The sequence below is a fragment of the Strigops habroptila genome, chromosome 9 (genome assembly GCF_004027225.2).
Source record: "Strigops habroptila isolate Jane chromosome 9, bStrHab1.2.pri, whole genome shotgun sequence".
NCBI classification, from domain to species: Eukaryota; Metazoa; Chordata; class Aves; order Psittaciformes; family Psittacidae; genus Strigops; species Strigops habroptila.
In genome coordinates this window covers 24449192-24476549 of record NC_044285.2, presented here as the reverse complement: position 1 = coordinate 24476549, position 27358 = coordinate 24449192, and the positions used below count along the sequence as shown (strand labels likewise).

At 47.1% G+C, this 27358-nt stretch overlaps 1 protein-coding gene across 2 annotated transcripts; it reads right to left on the bottom strand.

Moving 5' to 3' along the window:
• Positions 1 to 346: 346 nt before the first annotated feature.
• On the bottom strand, positions 347 to 25102 carry LOC115612702 (pre-mRNA 3'-end-processing factor FIP1-like). Of its 2 annotated transcripts, XM_030497307.1 has the most exons (16): positions 24620 to 25102; positions 23809 to 23848; positions 20807 to 20891; positions 20059 to 20165; positions 18954 to 19012; positions 17778 to 17888; positions 15104 to 15234; positions 14214 to 14338; positions 12531 to 12636; positions 10940 to 11138; positions 10547 to 10573; positions 7805 to 7862; positions 7222 to 7277; positions 5872 to 6070; positions 3918 to 4076; positions 347 to 969 (listed from the first exon to the last, which is right to left on the bottom strand). In XM_030497307.1, exons 1-16 carry the CDS (start codon positions 24711 to 24713, stop codon positions 837 to 839), a joined length of 1689 nt encoding a protein of 562 aa, XP_030353167.1. In that variant the 5' UTR covers positions 24714 to 25102; the 3' UTR covers positions 347 to 836. The 2 variants fall into 2 exon arrangements, with proteins under 2 accessions (XP_030353167.1, XP_030353169.1); XM_030497309.1 differs by lacking the exons at positions 23809 to 23848; positions 24620 to 25102 and adding an exon at positions 21546 to 22784.
• Between the last annotated feature and the right edge of the window lie 2256 nt (positions 25103 to 27358).

Here is a 27358-nt window from a genome sequence, read left to right as displayed (position 1 = left end):
AACTAAGCCACCCCCCTAAGGGCAAACTGCAAGGTGGGACTTCACAGTCACTGCATTATTCAGCTCAACTCTTAGTAAAAACAAAAGTAGTGAAGTCAAAGGTAATGAAAAGAAACTCATGCTCTTACTATGGGCCTTCTGTTGATTTCCCACTTGTAGGTGTAAGATAAGACAGACTTGTTTTTGCAGTGGGTAACAAAAAGCAGCTGGGTTCGAAGTCTCTGCGCACTGTGTGAACACACACAACAGCTTCTTGAAGCCCTGGTCAGACCAAAGTGGAGCTCCTGCCCCAGCAGGACACAGGGTTCCTCTTCACGCTTGGCCCCAGAGAAAGCAGAAGATCCTGTTGTAGCTATAAAGAGATTTATTTGGGGATGGGACTCTGCACTACTCGAAGCCAGGCTCTAAGCTGGCTCTCGGGACCTAGGTCACACTTCTCTTTGGACAGTAAAGTTCAAGTCGCACTCGCTGTCCTATTCTTCAAAAAGGAATGATGATGATGACAAAAAAGAACCACTATCACCTAAATGCGTTAGTTTCAGCTGAAGCCATCTTCCATCAGAAACCATAGGATCTGATCCACCACAGTCCTCCCTAGGGATGGGCAGGAGTAGCTCAGTGCTCTGTATACTGGAACTGCTGGGTTGGGTCTTGTATCAAAAAAGCAAACCAAAGAGAAGAGAGTTGAGCTGCAGCTCTCACCCGCTGCAGCGGCGGCTCCACTCGCCCAGAGTCTGCCTCTTCCCATGGAAAACATGGAATACAAAATGAACCCCCAGCCCAACACATCCCCAGCGCCACGCTGGTTCAGAGATGTTCCTCCTGAGGGCTGGGGGTCACTCCTTGGTGTCCTGCTCCTCTCCCTCCTGGGCACCGTCCTCACTGGTCTCCTTCTCCTCTTTGCTGCGCTTGTTCTTTTTGTGCTTGTGGCGCCGGTGACTCTCCCCCTCCTCGCTCTCGTGTTGCTTCCTGGGGTGGGAAGAAAGGGGGGAGGGAAGTCACAGCAGAGCCTGCATGGACCAGACACCCAGACACACTGACTGCTGCTCTGATCTAGAACTGGAGACATGAGAAGTGCCCAGGGCACCGCGATGCCACTGCAAGGGTTATGTGGGCTGATGTGGTGACAGCACACGTGGCTGGAGCGAGGGCAGGTGATGCAAACCACTGGAGCTGGGTGCTCTGCACCACACGGGTGGGCAGGACAGACAGGCTGCTACCAGGATTCAGTGTGGGATAGTTTTTATAAGGAACTTGTGTGTCCTTCCCGCTCCTGAGGGAGCTCGAACAACTCTGACACATCTAAAGCTTCAACAGCTGAGAGAGAGTCCTAAATCTGAGGTGCTTAAAACTTCTGCTCCTCTGAACATCGTGTGGAATTCCAGACTGGTTTGGGTTGAAGGGACCTTAAAGCTCATCCAGTTCCAACCCCTGCCACAGGCAGGGACGCCTTCCACTAGAGCAGGTTGCTCCAAGCCCCTGTGTCCAACCTGGCCTTGAACACTGCCAGGGATGGGGCAGCCACAGCTTCTCTGGGCACCCTGTGCCAGCGCCTCAGCACCCTCACAGGGAAGAGCTTCTGCCTAAGAGCTCATCTCAATCTCCCCTCTGGCAGGTTAAAGCCATTCCCCTTGTCCTGTCCCTACAGGCCCTTGTCCAAAGCCCCTCTCCAGGTTTCCTGGAGCCCCTTTAGGCCCTGGAGCTGCTCTAAGGTCTCCCCTTCAGGAGCCTTCTCTTCTCCAGGCTGCCCCAGCCCAGCTCTCTCAGCCTGTCTCCAGAGCAGAGCTGCTCCAGCCCTCGCAGCAGCTCCGGGGCCTCCTCTGGACTCACTAAATCCCTGGACTAGAGGTAAGAGAGGGATCGATGCAGGTAGATAAAGGTGTTTCCTAATGGGAAGCAGATCCTGTTTCTACCCCTGCTTACGCATAAATGACCTGGCGCTTCCCTACCTTTGTGCTTTAAACCTCCTCTATCTATCTCCTCACCCACTCCTGCTGCCTGACAACATCCCCACGCAACAATCAGCCTCGAGCTTCCACCAGGAAGCAGAAAGGTGGGAGCTCTGGTTTTGCCCACTCTGGTTCATGGCACCTCCTGGGAGGAGATTTTCTGCTGCTTCTCCAAGATGCATCATTTCTCCTCACAGGCTGCAACCCAAGCGAGCTCTCCAGAGCTGACCGTGGCGTGGAGGGGGCGGAATTAATGCACAGCATATAGAGTACAGGAAAAGGAGATCAATGGATCACAGGGTAAAACCAGCACAGGACAGTCAGTGCTGCACGAGTGGGGACACCATCAGGTGTAGCCCAATTCCTGCCACGACTGGAATACCAGTTCAGCAGCACACACGTAACTGGCCGAACCACCAGAGCCCTGCCTGGAAAGCTCCTGCCCGAAGTGATTTCCTCCTTGTTTAATAAATGGTTTCAGAGTCATTAAAGGGCAAAAAAAGAAAGAAATACAAAGGTGCTGCCTCTCCCCAGCACATCCTCAGCCCCCTGGGGACAGTGGTTTATGCCTGAGCAATGCAACTGTCCTTTAATATTGGAACAAGTGTCAGGGATTTCCTTCAGACTGGTCAATTCCAGTAAACTGGAAACTGCAACAAAACCCTTTCATCTTCCTGCCAGTGCCCTCCCCTGGCTCACATCTCAAAGCACCTCGAGCAGGGATCCGATACACACTGCAAGTGGCCATAAACAAGTACTCCTCCATTTGCTGTCGCTAACAAACACTTCCCATCCTACCACTTTGAGCAAGACAGGGAGCATCTGTGTGTGGTCTGAGTAGCAGAGGAAGTCGCCTCATTCCCACCTCAGGCAGTGGCCCAGTGCTGTACATGGAGCTCTCAAGCAGATCCTGACACCACTTGGTGAGCTCCATCCTGCTCATGCAGTCAGGTATCTAACCTCGACTTCAATTCTGAGTGGAGGAAGTGGAGAAATAACCCTTCAAGGCATCGGCTTGTTAGTCTGGTATCAGCTCAGCTTCCACTTGTTTTCTATTCAACTTTGATTATGGGCCTGGCCTTTCTTCCCATCCCTTTGTTTCCAGCCCTTCAGCAATCAATCCTGTCTTGAAATCTTATTCACCTCCTTTAGGGTGAGAACAGCCTTTTACCTCCAGCCATTATGTAGGAGTTTTTCTGATACCAATTTCAAAACACGGGTAATTACCTTCGGAGCTGACAGAATTTCATCTCCAAGAAGGAAGTAAGTTAAAGCACCAAAAAACAACGAGCAAGTCAGCTCAAGTCATCACCAGGATGTAAACTGCCACAGCAGCAGCACTGCCCTAGGCCAGGGGCCAGATGTGTTCCTTTGCTAGAACACCACTCACAGGAAGAGCATCTGGAGCAAATACATTTACTCAAGGAGAGCTGGGATTTTGGGACATCCTGCTCTGCTCCAGGTGATCTTTGTCCAGATCATCGCTATCGGAAGCACTGGGCACAGAGCTCTGACAGAGCAGTGCTCAGCCTCCTGCTCCAAGAGGACATCTCAGATTCCAGGCTGACGAAAGCTCTTCTGTACAAGAACACATTAATACCTAAAGCTGACACTTCTGTGATGGTTTTGCATTTTACTTTGTGTGTACTCTTAGCAGTGGGCACGATGCTGCTCTGAAGCGATGCTCAGCACAGTTTAACCTCTCCTTGTCCACCAGTGCTGCAATTTTGCTGGCAGTGCCTCAACATCCTGCCAGCTGCCTTACTGAGAACATCCAAGCACCAAGGACCCCTCTCCCTGCACAGACAGTCCCGCCTCCTGCCCAAGACGCTTCCTCCTGCCTGGGCACCACGTCTCAGGCAGCCAGCGAGACCCAGGGCGACGGATCACCCCGAGATCCCCAAGCTTCCTGCCTGCAGCCACGTGTGTTCCCATGAGCAGCACAGTCCAGCCCTGGGCAGCTCTTACCGTCTGGAAGACTTATGCTTGCTGCTCTCGTCCTTGTCGCGGTGCCGGCGCTCCCGGTGCCGGTCCTCCCGCTCCCTGCTGCGGTCGCGGCTCCGGCGGTAGTCGCGCTCGAAGTCGTAGCTGCGCTCCCGGCTGTAGTAGCGGTACCGCTCGTCGTCGCTTCGGGAGAGAAGGGAGAAGTGAGGCAGAGAACACAGCCCGCGTGCAGCTGAGAGTCACTGCAGAGCCCTGTCCTCACCAACAGTTTGGCACCGCTTCCTCCTGCCACCTCTTACTCCATCAAGAGGCTGAGGTGTTCGTGATGCTCCTGAACAAACCTGTGCAACGATCTGCTGCTGCTCATCAAACCCAAGCCCCGTTCTAACCACACTGAAGTAGCATTCTCCATCTGCCTATTACACAGCTCATAAGCCCCAACAGTGACTATGAAGTCAAAGGGTTTACAAAATCTCTTCTCTGGCTTTGCCAAGGGGTTACTTTAGCAGCACGTGGCCAGTGCCTCATGGTTTCTGCCCTCACAATCCTCCTGGAATACATCCTAGCCATCCACCTACCTTGTTCCAAGCCAACAGCAACATGCTCCTCTTGCCATCCTGCCTCCCCCGGTGCTGGATTTTACCTCACAACACTGCTGCCCCAGATAACCTGTGTGAGTTAGTCTAAGGGACTATTTTCATCCCCATGAGTTCAAAACCTCAAAGTGTGAGTAGAGATGACATGGTCTTTCTGCCTGTATTTGCTCAAGGCACCTCACTCATTCAATCCATGTACACAAGGGGCATGATGTACCCCAATTCAGGTACATCCCTCACTACATCTCACAGTCCCTATTCAGCTTCTGAAAGCTGAAATCTAAAGGGTTAAGTCCCACTACAGGAAACAATATTCAGACTCTGAGAGAAAGGAAGTCTGAGACATCGCCCTGAAACAAGCCAGACAAAGGAATGTCCAGTATCATCACCCAGGAGTGCTCCAAAGGTCTCTGCTGAGGGTGGCTGCTCGCCCTGCTCTGGCAGGCTTGAGCTGAGAGGTCAGTGTGCTGGAAACCACCCAGCAATGCTAACAATGTGCTCAGGGGTGCTCATCACAGGGGGAGCCTGCACAGGAAGCGTGGGACTCTGAGCAATTCACACTGCAGCACATTTGTCTTCTGTTCTGTTCCTCCCCCTTCCACCCACAGCACCCACAAGCTTGTAAGCTGAAATAAAAAGGGGGTTTAGGTAAAGGGTGTCCTATTTGCTCAGCCCCTGGGCTGGGAAGCTGCAGGCAGGCAGCAGCCCTCTGCTAGGAATGCACATTCTGATCATGTTTTGAATGACTACAGGTATTTCTGAGCCTGAAGCCTGCAAAACACTGATGCTGCCTGTGGCAGAACAGGGAAGTGATGGCTTTAGAAAGCATCTTTCCAGGGTACCCTTCACTTTAGCTTCTCCAGATCAACACCGGGAGGCTGAAAGCCACCAGGGTGGCTGTGTCCAGCACTGCTCACAGAAAGGCCTGGGTAAGGATTTAGGTTTCACTCCTGGGGGATGGCACTCCTTGCCCTGAAGGCCTCTCTAGGAGAGCCCAGCAAAGCCCGGGTGCCTTGTCCTTTCATTTGACAGGTACATTTAGAAGACAAGAAGCTGCTGCTTCTACAGCCAATGCTTCACACTGAGCTGTGAAATACCCAGCGCACAGAGAAGGGCTATTTCATTTACTGGCCTCACATTACAGGTAGGGGAGCAAGTGTAACTGGTTCTGCTGGATTTAAACAAAAACAGACCCAGGAAACCAGCCAGGGACACTGGCTCCCAGTGTGTCCTGTGGTTATTGATCCAACGTATCTCTTCCCAAGTTAAACTGGTACAACGATAACCCCATCCCTTGACCAAGCACCTTTTTGAGCTCCAGGGCAAGGCCGGAGCTCCCTGCAGGGAGCTGTGAGGAGAAGCTGCTGGATTACAGCACTCACTTGTTGTATTCACTCGTGGTCGGGGTGCGGTCTCGGTCCCGCTCCCGGTCCCGCTCCCTGTCCCGCTCCCGCTCCCTCTCGCGCCTTGAGCCTGAGTATTCCCAATGGCTGCTGCTGGAACTGCTTGTGCCCTTGTCCACCGTCGTCACCCAGGGTGTGTGGGATGTGGAGATGGGTGGGTAGCTGATGAAACCTGAATCTGCAGCGAGAGAGCAGAATCCTTATTCATCTGAAGCGCTAACAGCATCCTCCCTGTCCCTCCCTTTCCAGAGACACCCTCTGGAGATAGAGCTGAATCCAAGGAGACAACAATCAGCCAGCTCCCTGCTGTCCTCACTCCCCCTTTTTACTTCCAGCAATTTGCTCAGGATGTGTGAACACCCATTCCCTGAGGAAGACACAAGCAAGACCTGCAAAACCTCCCCAGCCCCTTACCCTGCACATGCCTGCAAGGGCTCTCCCCCAGCTCCTGCCTCCATAGGTCCTGCTAGAGAGGACACACTAGAAGGTCTCCAGGAAGAAGAGCTTAAATCCATCCTTCCCAGACATCCCGGCTTAGCAGGCAGAGGTGCCTCTCCCACTGCTGAGCCAGCTAATTCAGTCACCCTTGGCTCTTGGCCACACTTGAGAGGTCCCACTTCTCAGCAGGCACCTTCTCGCCTAAGGGGCACCTGGGGAGGGCTGGGACACCATCTGCTAATGAAGGATGAAGCCTGATGAGCCCAGAGCCACCAGCACTTGTGCAAAGGAGCCAGCCTGGTGCTGCCTGTGACTCTGCTCAGCACAGCGAGGAGGTGCAGCTCCAAGCGGTGGTCGCTAAGGAAGTGGGAGAGAGCATGGGCATTCCCGGCAGGGCTGCACCAGGGCAGGAAATCTGCTGGAATTCTGGCACTGCCTCTTCCATGACAAAAGGTGACAGATGCCGGCCTGCGCCTGCAGGGAAGGAAGAGGATACAGAGGGGGAGGAGGGCATTCAAAGCTCAGGGAGGAGATGCAAAGCTGATGGCTGTGCTTGTGGTGAGGGAAGAGGCAGAGAGTGTCAGTGTAAGCAAGTACCTGTGCAAACAGAGCACGCTGCTGAGGCACACGGGGCAGCTCCTCTGTTTTATCTGCAATGAGGAGTGACCTGAGGCTCAGCACTCAACCCCAAAACTGCATTCACCATTGCTGCAGAACATGCAGCTTTCCAAACACTTCGTGCTGTGGTCAAACTCCGGGTGTGTTTCTAAGTGAGTGGGATAGTTTGGGGCACAAGCAAGACCCTCAAGTTAAAGCATCCACGATGGCCACCAGCTTAAGAAAAGCCTGAACTACCAAACACCAGAGAAGAGGGGCATTTTCAGTGCTCACCTGCAGAGTTGTAGCCGAATGGAGGTGGCTGCCTGTTGTTGTAGCTGGCTGGCTGGCTTTGGAGAGAGAAAAGGATGTGAGTTACTAACACCAGTGACCCATGGCAGGCACATCTGCGCTGCGAGTTTACCCCGTGTTTTCCTCAAGGGCTGTGGGACATCCTCATGGGAAACCCACGGTGTCACTTTGCACTGCAACCATTGGAAATGCAGAGGTGCAGTTGCTTTGCCACAGCCTCTAACTCAGTTGCTTGCCCTGCTTTACCCATCCCTTGGCAATCAGGCAGCTTCCTGGGAAATAAGAGTGCTGGGGAATCTTCAGAGAAAAGATCTGCAGCAACATAACATGCTACCAACTACTCTGCACTAGGCCTAAGCTCACACCTACACTTTACTGACTCCTTCCTGTGTCATGAGCATGATAAATGAAGGTGAATGCACAGAGAATTCCCTACGGACTCTGCTCTCATCCCTGCCCAATCCAAGACCCAACTGAGAATTCCCACCCTGATGTGAGACCTGCCCGCCTCCCTTTCTCTCTATGGAGGAGCTGTGCCCCTGGCTCAGCCCAGGTGTGGCCTTACCCATCCAAGGTTGGGATGAGGAGAGCTGGTGGTGGTGCCAGAGGAGGCGGGAACAACCCTAGACACAGAAGCATAAGTCATCACAGATCTCCCAGCTTGCCATGAGGAACAAGACTTCATTGGTGGTTACAGTTAAAAGCAGTTAAAGCATCTTTTTACTCTCAACAAGGCTGTTTGAAGTGGAGTAATTTTCCTTCAGGGTTTTATCTTCTCCCAGAATTAAACCCCTACAGCTATGTTGGGTCTGTGGGGGTATGGAGAGAAAAATAAAGGAAGAACTACCCTCTAACTTATTCATCTTAAGCATAAGATTCATTAAGGAGTAAAGATTAACCCTGACAGTCCTGTGGAAGACAGAGACTTTTGGTTCTTGGGATGGAGACACACTGCAACTACAGCAGAAGCTTTATTGCTCCATTGATTAAAACAAGTAGCTTTGTCCCTCGCACAGCACATAACACAGAATTCACCTGGGTTGGGTTGGTTTTAAAGAAAGCCAATTTGCTGAACACATACACATTTAGTAATCCTGAGAAGACAGAGCCTCAGCGATGCAGAGCTGTCTGCAAGGTCTGATGTTTTAAAAATGGGCCCAATGTCAAACACATGAGGAATTGTTATGCAAAAATCACAAGGCAGCATCTTCAAGAAAGCACAATTAAGCAGAAGTTTAGGAAAGCCACTTCCAGAAGTGACTTAAGCCTTGGAAGCCGAAGTCCTCAACCTTGGCCAGCCTGAAAGTGAGAAGGACCTGCTGACTGCTCCTAAGGGAACTTCTTAAACTTGTATCTGTCACTAGAAGCAACCATCATTTCTGTAGGCAGTTACCAATGCCAGCAAGAACAGACCAACCACCCACTGGCCTGGCTTTGCATAAATATTCCTCTGTTTATTATTAAAGAAGAAAAGAAGATGAAATCGTACTGATGCAAAAGACAGGATCCATTTACTATCTGCAGTCACTGAAGCCAGAAGCTCCAGGTTCTTTTTCAAGTCAATGGAGATTGAGTCAGCACTGTCAATGCAACCATGGGACAATTCATCACCTCTTCCTGTGAACACCAAAATGGGTCAGGAGAACCCCTTCCTACAAGTGTCTCACTGCAAGAAGAGGTGGCCTGAGGTCTCCAGCTCAGCTACTGCTGCAACCAAGCTGGGGACATGTCTCACTCTTAAATGCTTTATTTTTATCCCTCCTTCTCCCAAGATCTTCCGATAAAATGCAATGCCTGGAGCATTTCCATCCCATCTGCTCACCAAGCACAAGCACTTCAAAGAGCTACTGTTAGAACACCTAATTCTAATGGAGGTGGATCATCCTCATTACCATAATTAGCAGGTATTCTCCCTCAACTCCCTTTCCAAGCCCTCACCTCAAGTGGAAGTTCCCTGCCACAGCCTGGTCCTTCTGTCCACCTCACCCCTCCCAACCAACTTTAATCTAAATGCACTTGACTAGCAACATCTAGACCAGTTTGCACCCAGTTTCACTACAATATAGTTCCTCTAAATCCAAGCTTACTATGAGCAGGTTCCTTCTAGTACGACGAAAACCAGCTCTGCAATGCTATTGTACACTAAGAGGAGTCTGGAAAGTGATGTTTTAACAAACAGGAATTTTCTGAGGGACAGCCCAGTCAGTGGAGGTTTTCCATATTTCCATTTGGGAAGCCCAGGGCAGAGCATGAATACAAAACCACGGACACAGAAGTTGGGAATCAAGTCCAACATGTCTGACACACAGTGAGGACAAGCACAGCAGGTCCAAAGTGCTTTTGCAAATACATGCATCGAGTAAGAGGGCAGATTGAGATGAGCTCTGAGGCAGAAGCTCTTCCCTGTGAGGGTGCTGAGGCGCTGGCACAGGGTGCCCAGAGAAGCTGTGGCTGCCCCATCCCTGGCAGTGTTCAAGGCCAGGTTGGACACAGGGGCTTGGAGCAACCTGCTCTAGTGGAAGGTGTCCCTGCCCGTGGCAGGGGGTTGGAACTGGATGAGTTTTAAGGTTCCTTCCCAAACCATTCTATGGTTCTATGATAAGTATAACACGAAGGCAGAGGCCTGACAGCATATACAAGTCACTGTCAGCACTGGATTTTCAGATCTATGGCATTTGGTCAGAACCACAGCTCCAATGGTCTGCTACACAAACAGCTAAATTTGCTTTCCCTGGATTAGGCAAAACTTCCACTAGGAAAAAAATCACAAGCCAGAGGAAACTCAGGTTCACAGCACCTCTGAATTAGTGGGGACCGTAACTTATGCACAAGATTGGCTGTTACAGCTCTTTATTAGTATTCACCACCTCTACTGCACACCAGGGAGCAAAGGCTTTGATGGAAATAGCATTTGTTCTGCTCAGTCTCACACTTCAAATTCCTACACAAAAGCACCAATTTGTCACTCAAACTTTTGCTGTGCAACTGTCATAACAAGAACTAAACCATTTCAGATCTCAGTAAGCGGCTTCAGTGCCGTCTAAAGTTCTCCATTTCACTTTCTAGACTGGTCTTCAGAGACACACTGACAAGTGTTAAAAAGTCCTACAGATCATTATTTAGTTACAGAACAGAAGATAAGCAGCTCGAGTTCAATTCTGCACTGGAGTTTATTAGCCTTAAACTAACTGTGCTCTAAAATGGGTCTTGGTGTCATCCTAGCTCGTGTTTCTTAATCCAAATGCTCAGATAGAGCCACCTGGGTGCTCAACATCATTGCTGTTATCAAGAGCAAATCAGCACCTACCTGGAATAGGACCGGGTGGTGGCAGACCTATGGAAATAAAGAAGAAGCAGAAGCAGTGAGGACAGCAGGTAAAGCATGTCATCTCTGCCCCTCAAACCAGTCTTAAAAGCACTCTTTGGAATAAATTTCACATATCTGAGCAAACAGATCAGCAGAAAAACTGGTGCTATTAAGCAGTAATTAGCCATTAGCTGCCATTTTTAAAGTATTTAAGGGCAAATGTTAGATAGGCTGATGGAGACACTGAACAAAGACTGGCCAGGTCTAAGGACCTGTTACTTAACTGCTCAACTGTCCCACAGCATTTAACAATTAACCCTTTGCTCCGCCCTAAGCCTGGGATGTCCAAACTCACAGCCTCAGACTGTTACATGCTGCTGTGTGAACACATACCTGGAGGATGCAGGGGAGGTGGAACAGAAGTAACTGGTGGAGGAGGGTGGAGGAAGTGTGGTGGAGGTGGCCCAGCCAGTGGAGGAGGCGGTGGGCCTGCTGGTGGTGCGAACGGCTGCTGCTGAGGTGGCTGCTGGGGCTGTGATGGCTGTTGGGGCTGCTGGGGGGGTTGTGGCTTACTCCCGTGGTCTCCAAGCACCTGAGAAGGCAGAGGAATGAGAAGAGAACGTTTAATCTCCTTGCTCCTAGCTAGGACCTTGCTGTGCTGGCATAAAGGGAGCATACTGCAGCACTGTGATACCTGGGAAGACCAGTCTGTGCTATACCCAGCAGGTAACATCTCTGGGGAGGAAGAAAGGTTGACCAAGGCAATCAACATGTTTAGCAAGGGATCTTCTACGTAGAACAGCAAAGACTAGAGTGTAGCTGAATACACAACTATGCAAGACAGCTGACAGGTATGAACACCTTTTGTTCACAGGAACTGCCACTGATAGAGGGTTCTGGTTGAGAGCTGCCATATTTGAGGGTTTTACCCCAACTTATTTCTCCTGAGGGCAGCAAGAACCATAGAATGGTTTCTATGGGGTAAGCCATATGGTTTTCCTGGGGTAAGCCAAATTCTGCTCTACATTGTGCCCATGTAGGCCAATGGAAGACTGGATTCACATCTGTCTGACAAAAGGTCACATAAGGAATGATCAATACACAGAGATACCAGAATGACCTGGAAATAACAGGTATCTCTGCTTGTAAGTGGGAGGAACAACAACAGTTTCCCAGCAAATTCTCTCTTAGGCAAACTCTTTTTAGAGCCATCGTTGGCAAAATTCAGAGAACTGACTACTAAAAAAGTAAAGAAACCACAAACCCACTGTAAAAACAAAACCAGGAATCATGTCTAGACAGGGGAGAAGTTCCGTATGTGGGGTTTTTGGTGAGGAAGGAGTGGTTGGTAGGAGGAAGGTGGTTAAGAGTTCTCAATAGATGGCCATCAAATCATACACATAGCATCTTCCTACCTAGAAACCAACCAGAATATTCTGGTCATACACTGGACATGCAAGATCAGAACTGAGTCCAGTTTTAAACCCCAGGCTTTTATTTCTTATGAGGGGCAAGATCCAGTAATACAGGCCCACCCTAAGTCTGAAGCATGGGCTGCATCTAATGATGCTTAAACTAAATGTTACTTCAAAGTCAAAAGCAACACAAGCCCCAAGCAGAAGTTGTCCATTGCAGAACTGGAGACTCCAACCCAACAGTAGAAGGGAATAATCCACATAAGAACCTCCCAGCTATGCATCTCAAGGAATAATTTGGGAGAGCTGATGAGAACAGGAACTCTGGCATTACCATTCAGATGGGCAGGTGAGTCTTTAAAGGACAATCCCTAGCTCCTAGCAAGATAAAGCTTTTAACACAGAAGTTAATTCAACCTGTAGAAGGGAATGATACACGCATATGCCATGATAGGGTTCATATACTACCTCCTGCTTTGCAGATGGGAACTGCAACTAGGGAGGTCAGCCACACACAGACACTTGCTCAGTGTTCACTAGAAGTGCAGTAAAGCCAAGACATTTATTACCTGGATTGGGTTTTCCTCAGAGGCATGTTTATCACGGCGCCTTCCTTCTACTCTCCTGATTGTGCCAGCCTGGCCACCGATCACATCAATCGTCCCACCCAGCTTCCTGGTACAAAGCAGATGCATCTTTTTAGGCTCAAAGACATTAGCAGGAGCAGTTTTCCCCGCTATTAGACAGGCTTCTCTCCTACATGCTTTTCCGCCAGGGAAAAATCTCCAGAAGCAGCACTCAAATTGGACAAGAAGGGAATGAGAAGTCCTTGTTCACTCTCAGGGGAAGAACATTCTGTAGGAGCTCACTGTAAGGTCATCACAAGTACAGGTTTGTGAGAGAGAGGAGCACCTGCAACTTAAGTTTAAATATTCTTCATCCTATATTTATGTAACAATTGATTTGTGCAAACATGGCCATAAGACATTTTCCTGCAGTCAGGACAGAAAAATATCCAAGTTAGACAACACAATTTTCTGTATCAGTAGGAAATTTATTGAGAGCGGACATAAAATACTGGCTGGTTGGAGAGAGAAAGTTCTCTCACTGAAATCTGCTCACTTTGACGAAAAAAACCCAAACCAAACAACTCATTGCTAAGCCCCTGGTTCTGATTCTGCTGTGGTTTAAATGGATACCCAACCTGGTCCTGATCGAAAACTGCTGCAGGAGCAGAATCTTGTGTGTCAGTACTTTTAAAACCAGACTGCAAGTTAAAATGACAAAAAGCCGTACAGTTACAACAGCAACAGCTTGTTCTCAGTGGTGTAAGTTTTCCAAAACCTCATGGTATACACGTAACAGCTATAAAGAAACCTGACTGATTTGATGGCACTGTGAAAGGAGAAAAAATGCCAAAGTGCTTGAACGTAAAGAGACTAAGTAGAGCTTTAAAGCTTATACTTGAAGCATATACTTAGTTCTCTCCTCAGACAAATTGGGAAGTTGGAATACAAAACCATTTCTGCCAGACAGGTGTGCAAAAGATGTAATGTGAATAAAGCAATAGAGGTAATGCAAATAAAGCAATAGCAACACCCAGATCCCAAAGCTCTGCCTCTTCTGGTTTCACACAGCTTTGTTGTTCTGAAGCCTTTGATAAAACCCTAACCAACCCCATTAGGTCAAAGTGGTTTCCCACCAGAGGCTGCCAGTCAAGTGACTCAATTGTTTTGCTTTGTCCAGCCTTGTGGATCCTCTCTCTCATTGGAGAACATAACTAATCAGCATGCACCAAGCAGCATAGCACACAGGTTAGAAACCAATAGCTCCTCTTAGCAGCTGCCAAACACGTAATCCACTTCCACTTAAGGAGGCAAAGATTAACATCGTGGGAGTAAGAATAAGCCAAGTAAGCACAAGCAGCAGCAATGTAAGCCCTCAAAGATGAGGGATTTCCCTTGGTTTTTTGACTCCCAGAGATGTCCCTTCAGCTGGGAATCAGGTTTGCCTCCCTGTGCAGCACCATACTGAGGATATCACCAAAGAGAAGTAAATGGGTAGGCAGGAGATGGACAACCCCCAGGAGAGCAGTGCTCAAGACCATAGTTAATGAGTGACCACAATAGCTTCCTGTAGAGTTTAAAAGCTTATTTCAGGCTTGAAGAGATTAAAATATGACCCAGGTAGATCCCAGCTACCTCTCTGAAGAACACAGTGCACCCAGGCTTTGGATCTGCACCATCTCTTACCTATTAGGAGGAGGCCCAGCCTTCATGCGTCCTCCCACCAGAGCCAAGAAGTCTGTTTTGAATTCTGTTTTGATGATGTTGTTTTCCACTTCTTTTTCAGCATTTCCTGTTCTTCCTTGCTGAACCTACGGAAAGCAAAATGTAACACAGGTTTAATGCCCTTACTTTCAACCAAATGTAGTATCAGAGACTAACCCTCAGTGAAGGAAAAGGGCTCCCCTGAGGCACAACCACAGGGTTTTTGCCAACAAGCAACTCATTCTGCAGTCAAGGTGGCAGATACTGCTGTAACCTGGCTGGCTACTCCAGCCTCAGCCTGCTGTCCACTGTCTCCCACTAGAAGTCCAAAAGCTTAATAAGCTCTCAGCCTTTTCCATGTAGTCCTTAACTCAAACCTGGAAACAGTAATAACTTGCTGTATTGATTCCTTGGCTGAAGTTCTGATTAAGAGCTGCTGGCCACCTGATGGACTTCTGCAAAGGCTGATGGCCAAAGCAGTCCCCAAACACAGAAGGCAGCCACACAACTGCACCAAGCAGAACAGCCATGGATGCCCAGGTGCCCTCTCTACACTTCTCACATCCATGTGTGTCTTCCAACCAGACACCCCTATAGCAGGGTAGCCTCAAAGCCAACTGGAAATTCACTCAAGTCTTGCCCCTGCAGCGCTTCAAACCTGCCAGGCAGATGGAACTGTTTGTTCCATAGAGAAAAGATTTTTCGCAAAGAGATTTCAACTTTAAAGATATTTTTGTATTTCTCATCAATGAAAAGGAACACAGAACAGTTAAGTATTAAGGCATTTTCTGCTCTTATATTCTCATCTCTGTGATTACAATAAAAAGCCCCAGGTTTATTGTAGCCATATGCAGGAGTAACAAGTCACCTACCGTGATCTTGTTTTCAGTGCTGATGGGAGGAGCAGGATCCAGTCCAAGCTGAAGCCGTCGCTGCTTTTCACAATAAGCTTTCCATGTTTCTTCATTGAATCCATAATTAAAGTAATCGGAAAGATCAGCACCTGGCAAAGGGAGCAGAAGTTAACACAGGGGTTCCAGCAGAGCTGCATTCTCAAATTGTCCTTTAACTGCTTAAATGAAGTGTTAAGAAAACCGAAATCTTCCAGAGTGCAGAGCTTACTCTCCACTTCATCCTGCCAGAAAGCCTCTGTGTGCCACAGTGGAGATGGCTGCATGTCTCAGTGAGAGGGGGAACACAGCCTGGACAGCAGCAGGACCATTTGGGACACAGAACACAGCACCTCTGCAGGCTATTAGGAGAGACACTTGTGACCACTTATCCACCACCTGGATTTTTTCAGACTGGTTTCTTGCAGTTTTCCAAATAGCTGAGTGCTGGGGAGAGCATGGGAATGATAGTTCCAGCTACTGCCACCAAAATGGGATGGTGCCACAGAACCTTTTTCTTGGTAGAACTAAGCCAACACATTCTGCTCCTGACTGAGAAGAGATTCTGGACTTGCCCATGTCATGACACAGGGCTGAACTGGAAGTATTTTATGGATACTTTTTACGGATACACCTCAGACTACACAAGTAATTATAATGCAGTCAGGATCCTACCTATAGCCTTCCAAGACTGTTATCTTACTCCTTCTAAGATTGTTGTCTTTCCTTGACAGTCCTCTGTGAAATGTGCCAATTCAGCATGAGCACTTCTGAGTAAGAGAGGTGGCCACAAACTGCTTGCCAGGAAAACATTGATGCAGAGGAACAAATCTAGCTGCAGCTCCCTCTGTAAGGCACATCTCACAACAGGAAACATTACAAAGCATCTCCTAACCCTGCTGAGGTGTCCCTCAAACATCACCCTTGCAGAGGCATTCCCAGACAGACCAATCCTAAAACAAGGAGCTGACAGGTAAGGGCGAAGCAAAACACTCTGCCCATGCTGAGCTTGGATCTATGCAGTGAGGTTTACGTTTATGTTCTACGCAGGCCACTCTTCCTGTTGTACCACCCAAATATGCAAATTGCACCAACACAGACTCAGCAACGTGACATTTACATATCTGTTTTATCAGCCTACATTTCAATAAGTTTTTCCACACTCTATTTCTTCTTCCTCTCCTTACTTTAAAGAGATACTAACTTAATAAACAATTAACTGTGAAGGATATAAACCTGATATGCTGTTGAGTAACAAGCTACTTGCCATCTAAAATAAACCTACAGGCCACACACCTCTGCAGACATCTTCCCTCCATTTGGACTTACACTGTTTTAAGGCTAGCTGCCTTCAGTTTGGTCCAGAGATGTCAGCATGACCACAACGATTTCCATGCTTCATCTCTGAAGTTTCTTTCATTGTCTTCCCTCTAACTTATTTTCTTCATAGCCCCCTCTTTCTCACTTCACTCTCCATGGGAAATCCCCTGCAGAAAAAAGGCTACACCTCCTATTACGTCTGTAGTAGCTACTATTCACCACAGAGTGCTCCATATCATATCCATATCTGATATCACGATATGTCAATGCAGTTATTAGCAGTGTTTCATACTCTGACGCCCTTCATTTCAGGTAGTCAAGAGATACCAAAACCACACCATAGGCAGCCTTATAAAAGCACTACTTAGTTAGCATAGCAGTATTTCCGAATGACAAATAAAGTACAGGGGCTGGTTAGAAGAATTATTCCTGCAAAGGGGCAAGCAGAATTTTACTTCAGTTAACACTTTATCATAGCACATTTTAGGAGAGGAACACAGCAAAAATCTGGATCTCTTTGGTTCCTTCATTTACTTTTGTACCAAATTCAGATGAAAAACAGAAGTTTACTTGTAGCACCCTACAGCTGTCATGCAAGAGTCACTTCTGAGTAGAAATTTCTCTAATCAGGAAGACAAAAGAGACCATGTACATATTAAAACCTGCTGTGCAAAGTACTATTTGTCTGGACACAGTCTAGATAATACTGCCCAGAAGAGTAAGTGGGAACTGCTCACTAACTCCTATGCACCCAGGGGCAGAATCTGTAAAGAATGAGGCAGTGGAGCTTTTCCAATAGAAAAATCCCAGCCTTCATGTCAGAGCAGTGTTTCCCTTCCTTTTATTCAACTGTCTGCAGCAGAATTCAACACGGACAGACAGCTTTCCTATCATGACATGTGCTCACTGAGCTTGGCCACAGTGAGACAGAATAAGCAAGGTGCTGCACACAAAGAGGAGAGCACACATCATCAACAGCCAAATCCTGATCCTACTCAACTGACTTTCAGACCCAACAAACATTATCCTCTTGCTATCAGTGCAATATTTGCTGGAACTAGGGAATTAATAAAATAGAACATTATAAAAAATAGTTGTTCCCTTTAGGGAAGTTAAATTAATAGAGCAAATAAAACCAATTTTAAGTAGAAGCATGGCTGGCGTAGTCAGTAAATGTCACTGATAGTCTAGACAGGCATCAGAGGCTGAGCAATGGCCATTGCTCTGACCTCCCCATTCCCTGGCAGCAATAAACGGACAGAAATTACACGTGAAATTCAACAGATACAGCTAAAACTGTAGGAAATATTTACCACAAGAAACAGTGAGGCCCCACCTGGTTTCCTCCATGGTTTGTCTTCAAATGAATCTAAATCCACTTCGATAACAGGCAATCCATTTATGTTCCCTGCAGCATCTAAGTCAATACCTTTGGGCTGCAACTTGGCTTTGGAAAGAGAGAGAAACTGTTACTACTTTTAATGCAATGCCTTTAATCCACTCGTTTGTTGAGCAAATTATTCCAGTCAAAAATAAAGCACTAGTGTGAATTCATTGCTGGCTTCATAGCATGGAGGTAACCACAAGCAACTCTTTAATCACAATTATAAAGTCACTTTATAAAGAAAGAGCCAGGGTGTACAGCACTGGCAGCTGAGCAGCAGGGAAATAATTCAACCCAAACTGGTCCTACAGACAAATGCAGTGAATTATTAGAGCACGCACCAAATTCATCCCAAATGAAAATAAATTATTTTTCTCTGCAGGCAAAATATTTATTTTTTCCTTCCCAAGATTTTCTCCTAACAAAAGACTTTTGCAGGATCAGCCTTCAGTGGACGTGTGCTAACTGGAGGCAGCAGAAATCTCTCAGATACACAATCTTCAAGGGGAATTTGTTCTCATTTTCTCAATCTGAAGATAAGTCATGTGCATAAAGGAATTAAGGGAAGGCAGTACATGAAGCCCATGGAAGGACAGTCTCACATATGAGGAAGGACAGAATCCAAGTCTTCATATACAGTATCAACTAAACTGAATGGTGGGGAAGAGTTCATCTGCAGGATCACACAGAGCTGATACTGAAGGCCAGAGTTTGTTTCTTTTAGTATCTGACACTGAAAGTAGCTCCATACACTGACCACTGAGTTAAAATAACCAGGCTATTTAGAATGTTTGGCTCCAGTGCAACAATACAGTTCAGAAACATTCTGTCCTTCTACTACAAATGTAATAATCAATGGGGTTTTTTTCCTAGCTTAAATAGAATTCTAATCAGCTCGTTCAGTGCTTAAATCACTGTAATTAAAGCAATTAAATCATTCCAGTGCTCCCTGCACCCTCAGACTGTCCCAGAAGTGCTTATCCTTAGGAAAAGCACTTACTATTGCTGATTTAAATAAGATGCACTAATTCTATACCCTTCCAGAGACCAAGACTTGCAGCTGCTCCAGCTGTCAGTGCCAGGTAAGTGAAATATTGAAAAGGTGAAGGATAAAAACAAGAGTAATACCTGAAGCAGATGCTCCATAGCCTCTACCCGTTTTTAAGTTTAGATTCATAGGAGTTCCCCTATATGGAAAAGAATCAGTACATTGGTATTTGAATAAATTACTTGCTTGTTTTCATGCAAAATATATTCGAGCCCCGACAACCTTCAGAAGATGCTTAGCTCACTTGGGTTTACTCATGCTTGTAGTACTAAGTCTCAACATCTTAAAAGTGAGATTCACTTTCCATGTAAGTTTCTCTACACCTACAGAAACCAGCAAACATACTTACTGACCGACCAAAGAACACAAGATAACTGTTTTGAACATGAAGGGAAAGGTTATTTCTAAGAGTTGTGGTTTCCATTCTGCCCAGGAACATACTTAGTATTTAAATGGAACTGAACAAGATGGAAATCACAGCTGCACATACATCACAGAATGAGAAGGGTAAAAGCAGCAGATTTCAAAAGGGATGTCTGCAAAATCTAGTGAGTTGCTAAGGGATGGAGCTCTGCTATTCAGAGCAACCCATCAGGCTGAAACAACTGCTCCAAGAGAAGGAGATTATCCCTAAAGTCAGAATATGCTGCAGAGCACATGTAAACCATTTCCTCAAGAGGAAGGCTGCTAGCAGCAAGCGAAAGTGCTGCCCTATTATTTTCATTCAATGCAAATGAGGTGGAGTTTTAAGTCAGTGACATAATTTCCTGGTTCACAAATCCAGCTTCACCATTTCCGAACCATGAAAAATCAGACAGCTGAAAACCAGTAACTTCACATCTTATGCAAATTCTTATCAAGGCAGATTCGGGTTCTTGGAGTTTTCACAGATGATGAGTTAATTCTAACATCCCACTTTTAATTGTGCCCGATAAAGCACAGTCATTATTTAGTTAATTTTCCAACACCAGACCCATGAATTATCATTCCTATTTTACAGCTGGATTCTCCAGCCAGAAGTTGCAGGACAGAGCTGCCCATCAGCTTCTAACCCCATTCTGGTGTCCCAGCAGTTACTCACATATCTCCCAGGAGACAAATCAGCTCTCATCCCTACTTTCAATCCCAATCAACACACTAGAGCTACGCCAGATTGAACCCAACACCAGGATCAGCAACACGTACATGTACGATGGTGCTCCCGTTTTAATATTGCCAATAGTAACCTTCACGTCGTCATCGTCACTGTCGCTATCGCTGTCATCTTCTTCATCTTCACCACTTGGAAGAGCCTAGCAACAATGAAAGCACACAGGAGCTCACCAAAACACAATACTGATCAATTCCCTGGGACAGTAAGCCACTTACAAAGCTCCTATGATAAAGAACCCTTAGAAAGAATGATTCTGATATAAAGACATAAGTTTCTACTGCACTCTGAGGTTATACAAAGTTGTCTCTGGAGGCAAAAACCAGAGAAAGAGGCAGTGAAAGAGCAAGCCTCTTCCTATCCTTTCAGCTCAGAGCCACTAGAATGCATTTTAAAAGGTCTGAGCCTGAATTCAAACTGATTCCCAGCACTTTGGGCTTTCTATCCCAGTGTTCCCCATATTTACTGACCCTCAAGAAGCCATACTGAATATCAAGCTGGAGGTAACATCATGTTCTGCTTTTCCTGCCAGCCTGCAGCACCTCATCTGCCTCTTCAGTGGGCACAAGCAATACTAAGGTGAGGGTTCACTGCCCACTACACAAGGTAGGCTGAGAAGAGAAGCCTGTTGCTGTAGTTAGCATTGGGAACTATCGGTACACTCCTACAGTACAAATGTAATGTATTGGGCAGTACCAGCATCTTTACACTGACATCATTCTATCCATGGGCATTAAGAAGCACAAAAATAACTGTGTCTACCATTTGCAGTGGGATACTTACATGTTGTGAGATCTCCCGGTCTTCGTTGCTGACAGGCCGGTTCTCCTGAGGAGCATCTTGCAATGGATGGGAAGACTCTGTGTGTCTGGTAAACGTGACAGATAAAAGAAAGTGGGTAAGACCAATCTAGAGGTTCGCCTATAAACATTCCTAAATCATTCATCCAGGTGACTTTCATATAATGGCTTTACTCATGTAGTGTGTTTATTCAGCTGGCAGCCAGCTCAACTATATGACAAAAAAATTAATCATCATCCTTGCTTGGCTTTGCTTTTTGTTGGAAAGAATCAGTTTAGTGCTTCCCAAGAGTGCTTGACAGACAGCGTGGCTGCCCAGCCAACCACCACTCAGTGGCTAATACAGAAGTAGCAGCTGGAATAGCTTTCAGCTTTGGTTTGGCACAATCATAGAATGGTTTGGGTTGGAAGGGACCTTTTAAAGCTCATCTAGTTCAACCTTCCACTAGACCATGTTGCTCCAAGCCCCATTCAACCTGGCCTTGGGAACATAATAAGCAAAACTTCACCTTGTCCTTAATGATGCTAATAATTGTACATATATTTAGTAAGCAGCAAGGGCATCTGTCCTGTAGAAATTAAGGAAAAAGTGGTTTTAGTGTTCTACGAATAGTTTACATTAATGAGTAGTTACATTTCAAAGACGACAGATAATTATCCACCCAATCTTCTCACTCGTTACAAATTAGTCCTAATGCAACAATGGTCAGGTTGAGATTTACCTCCAATTAAGGAGTTTGCATAAATGTTAACACTGTTTATTGCATTAGCCAAGCAAGAAAGTCAAACTGGTATTCCAGAAACGAGTATGTCAAGTTACAACACTGAAACACAAAGAGAGATCATTTTTCTCTAATGTTACAGATAAAACCTAGTAGAACTTCAAAATAACTGCAGCTTTTCCAAAGAGACCATTAGAACAGCCCAGGCCCAGGAAACCCAATTCCCCACCAGCACTTTCTGGAGATGCTGCTATTGATTTAAAGCCCCATGTCACATAGTAAGCATACACAAGATTATCTTCAAAAAGAAACGTATGTAACACCTAACAGAATCGAAGCACTGGTCAGGTTAAAGCCATTTCAGAGGTGGCAGGAAAAGAGACACCAAACAAGTAAGCCCAAAGATCACACTACTGCAACTCAGAAAGCAGCTACTGAGCATAAAAAAGAACAGGCAAACAATGTGAGCAGTTACTGAAGCTCCCCTATTAGGAAAGCCTCACATACAAAGAAACTCAACCATCAAGCCAGGGTCAAGAAGAAGGGATGAAGGTTGGGCAGCTAACCAAAGAAGCACAGGTCCCATCGTCCTCAAGTTCCTGAGGTGACACCTGAAGACACTTTCAGTTATTAAAAGTAGCCAAGATGTCTAAGGGAAAACCATCCTCTAAAATGCTTTCAAAGCTACAGACATAGGCTATTACACAGAAGATGTAGCACTGGAGAAAACCTCACAGGTGGCTCCAAACCCACTGCATTTTGTTTGCCAAATCCAAGCAACTCATAACATTGACCTCCTCAACCCCAGAAATTTTCTTTAGAATCCCAGATGACTGAATTAAAGCAGAGTGACAAGAATTACTTTCAGCTTCAAGTCACATGAAGTATCTGTGGGTGTGCATTAAAATGTATGAATTGGAGTTCAAATAAACATTTGCTAAGTCTTTCCCTAACCTGTTTGCTTCCCAGGAATGAGCAATCTGACAGGTCCACAGCCATCAGCTGCACACAAAAAAATGTCACAGCTATTTCATTTCCCCAGAACACCAACTTAACCCTTCACACTGCTGACATAACAGCATCCTGCACAGGCTGCTGGCATTTAATGTATCCTTTAGGCTAAGGAATGTTAATGGATAGAGATGGATACTCCAGGCAAGCCAGCAATGCATCCCTGGAGCTGCAGCCAGGGATATGGACAATATAGCAAACAAAGAGTTATTTATCTTAAAACATCCCATAGCTCTTCATTTAGGAAGAGTCTCATTGTGCAACAAAGAAAGGGAAAAAAGAGAGAGGGAAAGAAAAAGAGCACTGGCACAAGCACTGACAGTTTTCCTTCACACATCTTGCAGTTATTGAGACAGTTACTGGAAATTCAATTTTTAATCCTGCTGATAAAGTCAAATTACATTCAGACAAAAGTGACAGGGAGTAATAGATTTATGCAAGTTAGCAGTAAATTTCTATCTAAGCTAAAAGTTGTTCCTTCTCGCAAAGCCCATTTGATGTTTTAGGTACCAATTTACCATGTTTTTTGTTCCAGATACTTACACCAGGAGTAGGACATTATCCGTAACAACCTCAGAAATTCCAGATACTGAATTCAAAATGACCTTAAATGACAATAAACAAACTGAACTTTTGAAGGTGCTGAGCACACAGAGATCCAGTGAAGACCAAGTCTTCTGAAAGCCATGTTACATTTAAAAACGGGAAACACGATATTCCTGCTGAGAGAAAACTCTGCTAGTGCAAAACACACAGTTACAACTATACGGGAGTTCTGACCAAGGACGGCCAGCACTTTCCAGAGGCAGAAAGCAAAGTTGATCACTGAGTTCCCAATGCTTTGATCTGAAAGTCTGACCCAAACCACATTGTTCATAGACCCCATGTGTTGATTTGGTTGTGTTAAACCTGGGCTCAAGGTTTTCAGCTTTTCCAGGCTAAAGCACCGAACATTTTCCCAATGCCAGGCCAGCACAAAGGCCAAACCTCAAGGCACCGTTTTTCCCAGGGAATTAAACTGGAAACCAGATCTGATTTCAGACTAATTAGGGAGTGGAAAGTCAGTTTTAAGTCAAATCCAGTTCACCTCCTAAATCCATAAACACTTTGCCAGCCCAAGGGTGGCAAAAGAAGAGGCTACTGCTTCTGGCAACAGCACTGGTCTAAAGCATTCCTGAAGCTGTGCTTAAACATGGCTTGATCTTCTCTGCAGCAGGTATCATTATAATGAACAAACAGCCTCCACACTCACCCAGATATTGGTCCATCTTCTTGCTTACCAGTGGTGTCATCTGCAAAAACAATAATGATAATAAAAAATAAAATTATTCAAGTGAAAGAAAAAAGCTAAATTTAAATGCAAACCAAAATGCATCACAGCAACAGAAGTACCTAGCAGTGCCAAGGCACTATAGCCCCAATGTTCTCTTTTCAACAAAGATCACCTAGAAATACAGCAACTAAAAAACCACAACAAAACCAACAACCAAAACGTATTGCAGAAGCGAAGTCTCGCATCACTGACACACAACAGAATTCAAAATACACATCCCAAGTCTCAGAGCAGAAGGAGTAAAGGCAAACATCACATAAGGGACATCTGGGAAGGTCTTTATATAGACATTTAACATGCCGGGGAAGAAGAAACGTCAAAGCAGGCAGTTGGAAAGTCTATGAGGGGACAAAGACGTGTAAATAAAGCCCTACACTTCTTCCTACACACACACACGAGCCTGTCCCCCGGTAGCCCGGGGGTTCATCTGCATCAAGCGGGCTAACAGCGTTTGGGTGATGAGGACACTGCGCTTGCAACAAAGCGCCGCATCAACCTCTTTGCATCGCGGTGTCGTTAAAAGGACAATACCCCGCCCTCCCCCTCCAAAAACCCAGCCAACGACCCGGGGGAGCCGCTCCGGCCCCGCCGGCACACACCGCCCGGCCCCGCACACCGGGGCAGGTGGGGCCGGGGCGGCCCCTGAGGCGGAGCCGGGCGCTCCGCGTTGCCCCCAACCCTCCGGGCCGGGGCGCGGCCTGGCTGCGCGGCCGGGGGCGGCGGTACCTACCCCCGTAGAGCCAGTGCTCCTCGTCCTCCTCCGCCTCCAGCGGCGCCGCGCCCGGCACGGCGCCAGCCGCCGGCGGCTCCAGCTCGGTGGCCATGGCCGCGGGGCTGAGGGGAGCGGGGCGCCCTCAGCAGCAGCAGCAGGCGGAGGAGGAGGAGAAGCGGCGGCGGCCGCCGGGGCCCCGCTAGGCTCCCGCCGGGGCCTGAGGCGAGGCGCGCATCCGCTGCGGGGAGGTCCGCAGCCGCCGGGCCGGCCGAGGACTTGGCTTAACGCGCCGCCATTGCTCTTTCTTTGGTCCTGAGGGCGGGAGAGGTGTGAGGGGGCAGAGGGAGGCGCGGAGGAGGGCGAGACCCCCCGGCGCGGGAGCGGAGGCCGCCGCCGGGCCTTAGCGCCGCCCGCCCCGCCGCTACAAAAGGCGCCGCGCACTGAGCCCTGGGCGACCGCCGCGGCGCAGGCGGCGGCGGCGCATGCGCGGCCACAGGGCGCATGCGCCGAAGGGAGCGGAGGCGCCTGAGGCGAGCGGGAAGGGCGGGAACGCGGTTCCCTTCAGCGCGGAGCCGCCATGGGGACCGCCCGCTGCACCGGGCAGGGCGGAGCGCAGCGGCACCGCGGGAGTTTCCCCATGGCCGCACCAGGCGCTGCCCTGCTGAAGAGGCAGTGTTCCGTCTCCCCATCAAACAGCCTTGTCCCGAGAGCCCAGCGGCGCATGGAGCCCAGCGGGATTCACCGTCACCACCGCCAGATGGGTTCAGTCTTTCGTCTTTACCTCATAAAGCCGACAAGATCTGCAGCCACAGCCCGTACAGGACTCGACACACAACCTCAGGCTTGGGTTAACAGCCGCTTCCCAAGCAGAGCCAAGCCCCTGCACTTCGCAACAGCACCGTGTGGCAATCCGGATGTCACATTTAGACTTTTCTAAAACACTAAAGATTTAAACTTTTCACAAGGAATCTGGTACCACTGGCACTCCAGAGAGCTTCAGCTACTGAAATCAGCTCAACGGGGAAAGCAGAGCAAAAAGAGCCATTGTGGCTCATGGGCATCTTGGTAGGAGCTCCCCAAAGGGCACAAGGAGTCCAGCACAATTCCCAAAGAGGTTTTGGGAAGTGCCTGTAGGCAAGTAGTGCTGTTTGTGTTCATTTCACAAATCCTAGCAGCTGTTCTGTCAATACAGCAGCATTCACAAAACAGTTGGTGACACTGAGAGTTCAGTACTTTTTGGGAGGGATTTACACATCTCATTTCTGTCTTCCCAGCTCCAAAGTGAATTTCACACTTTACACCCTGAAGATGTAGCACCTGATACTTACTCTGCAACTTAAAGCCATCTGGTAGCTTCCGCTTTCGAGCAGCTGTACCAATACCACCCTCTCAGAGTTTCAAAGCTCTTAATTCCATCAGTAGTAAATGGAAACTTGGAGCAATGTGATTTTCAGCACTATTCAATGCTACCGATAAGTACAAAGAACCATAAAGCAAGTTACCTTTTCAATGCACTCAAAAAATACCGTATCAGTTACCTCAGAAGTGTTTCTCCTCTTTGTGGTTCAAGTGTGGCTATGATCCATTCCTCCTCAGTGTCCCCGGCTTTCTACTCCAGATGGAAAGAAGTGCTGAACAAATGCTCGCTGAAGCAATTGGAATAGGAATTGGACAACCGAGATTCCCTAGTTATACACTACTGATGGTTTCAGATGAATTTACACAGAGATGGCAAACTGCACTCGCATGAAGAGCCTCAGCAGTGGCCAAAACCAACAGATTTTACAACAGTTGTTGGGGGTTTTTCCTAGATGGTCCCAAACCAGCACTTGAACCTTACAAACACTTGAGAATCATCTAGAAAAAAAGTGAAACCCAATAGGAATTAAATTAGTTTTCAAAGGAACTTATTTGCACTTGGGTCAAAACAGCAGTTAGGACAAGTGGCTTCTTAGTTTTCAGTTTACAGCTGTGCACTTCATCTCAGATTAAGATGTACACTGACCCTCTGTGGCCATGGATTTCACTATCTAATAGAATGTCATTTTAAGGTGAAAATAATGCTTGATGAAGGATTCAATGTATGGTAATACAATTAATACATACATACCTAATTCAGGTATGTAGGAAATTAGTGTGGAATTCAGCTCCTGGGCTGCTGAGCCGTACCATATCCCTGTGGTTCTCCCAGCCGTTCCCATTATTATCTGGGCACTCTGAGCCATTTTAGACACCCAGCCTTAGGGCTCTTTTTACAGAAAATCCTAATAGACCATATTCTGCAAGTCATCCAGCTTCAAAGCATCTCAGATCAAGCACCCATCGCAACCAGTAGGCATGTTATAGTTCATTGTCTACAATCCTGCCAAAACGAGAACTCCTTTTGTTGCCCTATTGAGACACTTCATTGTCATCAACATCCAAGGATATCCTTGTAGATATTGTCTGGAGAACCAGTAATTTTCAGTTACTCACATAATTTACATCAAAGATCAGTCATTACCCTTTGTTTAATATACGCCTTTTAATTTAAAATTCTTTTTAGTCTGAGAACTACTGAATTCTTCCTCCCAATTTTATTACAATTTTAGATATCCCATGTGTCCCAGTGTTCTTAAAATGCTGGGGTTTTTCCTAGCAGAAATCTCATTTGTTATCAGCGAACTCAGATATATACATCTGTCTCCTGCAGAAATCTTAACTTACCGTTCAAAAAGAAGGCTACTACGGATCATACAGTTTATATAAAGAATGTGA

Excerpts from the sequence above, each read along its gene's own strand:
- LOC115612702 (XM_030497307.1), bottom strand. The coding sequence starts at position 24,713 with ATGGCCACCGAGCTGGAGCCGCCGGCGGCTGGCGCCGTGCCGGGCGCG. Across the intron at positions 17,889-18,953 it reads CTATGGAGCATCTGCTTCAG|CCAAGTTGCAGCCCAAAGGT; the intron begins GTATTACTCTTG and ends CTCTTTCCAAAG. Across the intron at positions 10,574-10,939 it reads ACCTCCCCTGCATCCTCCAG|GTCTGCCACCACCCGGTCCT; the intron begins GTATGTGTTCAC and ends TTATTTCCATAG.